Source organism: Anneissia japonica, unplaced genomic scaffold, assembly GCF_011630105.1.
Source record: "Anneissia japonica isolate Jap-2015-1 unplaced genomic scaffold, ASM1163010v1 scaffold2471_len1564793_cov202, whole genome shotgun sequence".
Taxonomy (NCBI): Eukaryota; Metazoa; Echinodermata; class Crinoidea; order Comatulida; family Comatulidae; genus Anneissia; species Anneissia japonica.
The window spans coordinates 1,112,677-1,117,415 of NW_022709610.1; the positions used below are offsets into that span (position 1 = coordinate 1,112,677).

General features: G+C 35.8%; 1 protein-coding gene across 1 annotated transcript in view; it reads right to left on the reverse strand.

Moving 5' to 3' along the window:
* The window catches only part of LOC117106817, a 26,130-nt gene that overhangs the window by 10,744 nt on the left and 10,647 nt on the right, over positions 1–4,739 (reverse strand). Inside the window, exons 6-7 of the mRNA XM_033248279.1 lie at positions 3,074–3,170; positions 1,939–2,085 (exon numbers count right to left, since the gene is read on the reverse strand). Coding sequence (XP_033104170.1) covers positions 1,939–2,085; positions 3,074–3,170 — 244 coding nt within the window. The remainder of the gene's footprint in view (positions 1–1,938; positions 2,086–3,073; positions 3,171–4,739) is intronic.

Sequence of the window (4,739 nt, forward strand, 5' to 3'; positions counted from 1 at the left end):
GTGTTTTATAAAATGTTATAAAGCTATACGCGCGCACGCTGTTTGGTGACAACATGGCGCCCATGCGCCAAGTTGGCCAAACTCTCTCTATCTACGGCTCTGTACCTAGCAACAGAAGGGCGCCCTATACGTCTGGACCAAGTATAGAAAACTTGCATTAAAAAAAGAGAAGTGCGCCTCGTACGTCCGGACCAATTTCCGCCTCACTTTTGCTATGCGAGTGCTCAATCATGTATTTCTAGTATAATCTTTGGTTTTACAAAAACCAAACGCTGCTAACTATCAATTCAAACAATTTGAACAAATGAATGCACGCTCATATAAACACACAGCGCGCGCATTCACATAGCGCTCAGGAGACAGAGAGACAAAAAGAGAGAAAAAAACCCAGAAAATGACCTACTGGTACCAAGAAAGTTTGTGAAACAAACTTCAGTTTTCGTGAACAAATTAAGCCTTTGTTTAAATATTTTATACCTGTTACCTGTTTTGACTCCATAGTTTGTACTCAATATTGAAAAGGTATACAACAAAGGATAAAACCAGTGATAGACAAGCTACTGAGGAACAACCAAAATTGATTTAGACCGAGAAGGAGCACTATGAGCCATATTGTAGCACCGAGAAGAATTATAGAGGGAGTCAAGGAATTCCAACTACCTCAGGTTACCAACTTTATCGACTTTAGTAAAGCATTTGACAGCTTCCATAGAGGTAAAATGTTCAACATCATGAAGGCATATGGAATTCCAACAAAAATAGCTATGCTGTAAAAGCAGTATATGGTAACACCAAGACGAAGGTTATAACTTAAGATGGGGAACCACACAATTTGATTCAAAAAGGCTGGTGTACGGCAAGGCGACACACTAGCTCCCTACCTCTTTATCGTAGTTCTAGATTATGCACTAACTGCAAATTGATTAGATAGAAGAAAAAGTAGACGAATAGGACTAGAGATCATTGGATTTTGCAGTCGATATACCATTGCTCTCCGAGAAACTACATCAAGCTCAGGAAATACTGGACAGGATAGTCGAAAGAACAGGAGATGTAGGGCTAAAGACAAATTGAAAAGAAATAGTTCATGACCTACAGCCAGCAAAGGCAAATATTAGCTTGTGGAGGCATCCAGTTAGGATGTGTAACTGAATGTAAATATCTCAGAAGCTTTGTAGGGAGTACTGAAAATGAAGTAAGGGCTCGGAAATCAGCAGCATGGACTGGCTGTAACAAACACATGAAGATCTGGAAATCCACTGTACCAAGGAATTTAACGGACCAAATATTTATATCAATTGTGGAAACTGTTTTAACATATGGACTGGATAGTAACACCAAAAAATTGCCAGACCCTTGGACGGATGCTATACAAGTGCTATTATAGAAGGATGGAGAGACTGTCTGAAAAGATCAGAATGAGACGCATTTGCTGGCCACTGTCAGGAGTGTGAATGAACCAGTGTCAAAGGACCCTGAACTATCTTAACGTGTTGCGCGAGGACACTAGACAGGGCCCCTGCTACCAGCAGTGATGAAGAACTGGACTCACTGGAAGGCCATCATCACTTCAGACCGGAAAATGGCTTAGCAAAAGTAAGTAAGTACGTTCTCATGCACACCCGTTTTTGTTTATTTCTACGTCATTATTTATGCTATACTCGTAAATCATCACCACATCATATACCGGTACTCTGCATAACGTTTATTAACATAGTATACGCGCAACTGGCCTGTACCTACCGTGATTTGTATGCCTATCCGTCACCGTTTATGCAAATCGATCAATAAATACTTATCCGCCGTCAAAGTATATTCCTAACCAAATTTTTTTTTCTTATATGTCTGATCGTCGTTGTTTATGCCTATACCTGCCTGTAATTGGTTATGCATTCTCATCAATATAGCTTACCTGTCATTCTCATCAATATAGCTTACCTGTCATGGAAGAGTACAAAGTGTTTTCCGATGTCTGATACTTTTGGTGTCCACGATACAACCTTGCTAGAATAATTCTTCTTTTTATTCTTATTCAATGGGCCAACTTTGAAATCTACGCTTGGTCGCTCAATAATAATTTGAACACTAAAATATGAAGAGAGATACTATTATCAAAGCAATAAGGTAGTATTAGATGATTGCAATGTGAAATGCGGGAGATCAATTACAGTAGGGCCTATATAATGTATTATATACCTCATACATAGATTCTAGGCATCTGATTGGTTAAGAAGCGGGGCAATAGAAAGTACTATTCCCCTCAAAAAGTACTATTCCCCTCAAAAAATGGTACTTTTTTGACCTGTCGCGATCATCACTGATTTCTACTGTAATAGCTGGATTGCTCATCGGCCAATCCTGGTACAGAAAAAGTGAGACCTAATTAGGAGGGCCTAATTGACATACCAGTTTAGAAAAGTTTCTTTTGGCATTTGTTTAAATTATAGTTAAAAATAACGATTCTTGCAATACCAATAATAAATTTAAATTTAATGTAGGAATTTTTTTTTCAGACCATCTAACCACTAGACGCGACTGTTTATGCAGTTTTTAAAAGCGCGAACTAAGTCGCGTTGTTATAGTGACGTTGTTCCCCCTAACAACGCAAAAAACTTTGCTTGCGCTTTCCTAAACTGCATAAAGTCACATCAAGTAGATAAATGATAATAATCATTACGTTAATTTCAAATTTATTATTAAAAAGTGTTGCAAGAATCGTTATTTTTAACAATATATCTAAGCAAATGCCAAAGGAAATTTGTCTAAAATGATACGTTACTTAGGCCTCACTAAAACCAGCCAATGAGCAATCCAGCTATTATAGTAGAGATCAGTGGTCGCGATGTGCAAACTCTAGGCCCACTACATCGCGAAGTACGGCGACCTCTAGAACCAGATTATCCCCTGACCTCCATGGATCAGCGAGTGGACGATAAACAAATAATGGAGACGGGTCGTTCGGCCCTCGGGAAGAAAGGCTACGGTCTCCACATCACCTCGGGGTAATATATTTCACCATTCCCCTCATGAGCAGTCAATAAATATACTATAACACCGTGATGCTTTTACTTACTCAGCACTGTTCACTTTCAGCTCATAGCTCCAGTCCTGACCAGGTGTGATGGTGTGGCATTGCGTATAATTTTCGAAGTTAATATTTCTGCATTCACCTATGAAGAATAATGACCTAATCGTTAAAACTTTTACAGGAACTGAATTTAAGAAATATATACACCGAAACCACGATGGCACAATGTTTAATTCCCGTAAATTTCGCCACCAATATATTACAATTTTGAATAATTTTTACATAATTATGTAAAGCTTTTATAATTCAATAATTCAAATATGTATTGTTTTTCTCTTTTTAAATTTATATAACCTGGTAGTGAACCTGAATAAAATGTGATAAATAAATGCAACATAACATAATTTTTAACAAGCAAAGACTTTTGTGTTTGTTCCAAAAACGTAAATCTCATTTTCGCGCTCTTAGTGTCCATGATTCAGACACGCCTTGTGCTGTATTGTATGGCGAATTAGACAGGTATGGTCTACTATCAATGAGCTACATAAAATACTTCAGCAGGATAATTAAAATGAACATACATCGTTGACCCTAATTTCTACTTTATGCTATGTTGCAACTCAATTGCGAATTTAAATATTTAAGGTATACAGTTCTATATTGTTTAAATATGCTACCACTAAATTTCAGAACATCAAATTGGTCTACAAATAATAATGGAAATGTACATTATCTAATTTAAATTCAGACACGAATATTGACCATTTTCTCTAAGTCTGCCCATCACTAAAATATATACGCACTGAGGAAACTTTTAAATTGCAAATAGAATTACATGACAATATAGAATTATATAATGCATTTATTGATGCAAACAATGACTTAAAATTACAATATTTTTTGGGCTGTTCATCGTTGTTACTTATAACAGAGTATGAAAATATCTTCAACAATTTTTGCCAAATATATACCAAAAGAGCCTGGAAATTCCGCAGTAGGATATTGAATTCCATGCTCATTTTAACGGTTTTTCTCCCTTTTTCGCTTTAATTTTAGTAGTTTCATTTTTCCTTTACTGCATTACTGTTTTGGTGTTATTTATATGTTTAAGTTTTATGTTATTTTAAAGGGGAAGGGGTGAATATTTGCATTGTTTAGGGAGGGAAGAAGAGTACTTAATAGTTTGTATTGTTCCTGAAAATAAGGGGTAACGTTTAATACAGTTTTATTCAGTTTGTTTGTTTGTAATATTTATTGCACTCCAATACCGTACATCAAAATACAATTAATAAAAACAGAAAATACAAAATTCAATTAATAGAATAAACAATGAGAAAGGAATGCAGAGTATATCTCTGTAAGCCCTGAGGCTTGTTTCCGTAGAGGACCCCAACAAAAATGACAGAAACAAGAACAAAATACTGTATTACTAATACACAAAACCTAAACTAGCAGAATACAGCATGAAGAAAATGACAAGATCAAAAGCAGAAATTACGGGATACACAAACTATTAAAAAGCATTTTTTAACGTTACAATATAAAGTTTAAGTAAAGAGGGATAACTTTTCAATTAACAGGGAAGGAGGGGAAGAGAGGAAGGGATTAATTTAAGCTGTTTAAATTGGTTTTTAAGTTTTAGTTTTTATTGTAATTTGATGTATCTTGTAATCATTTCACTTTATTATCATTATCATTATCATCATTGAAC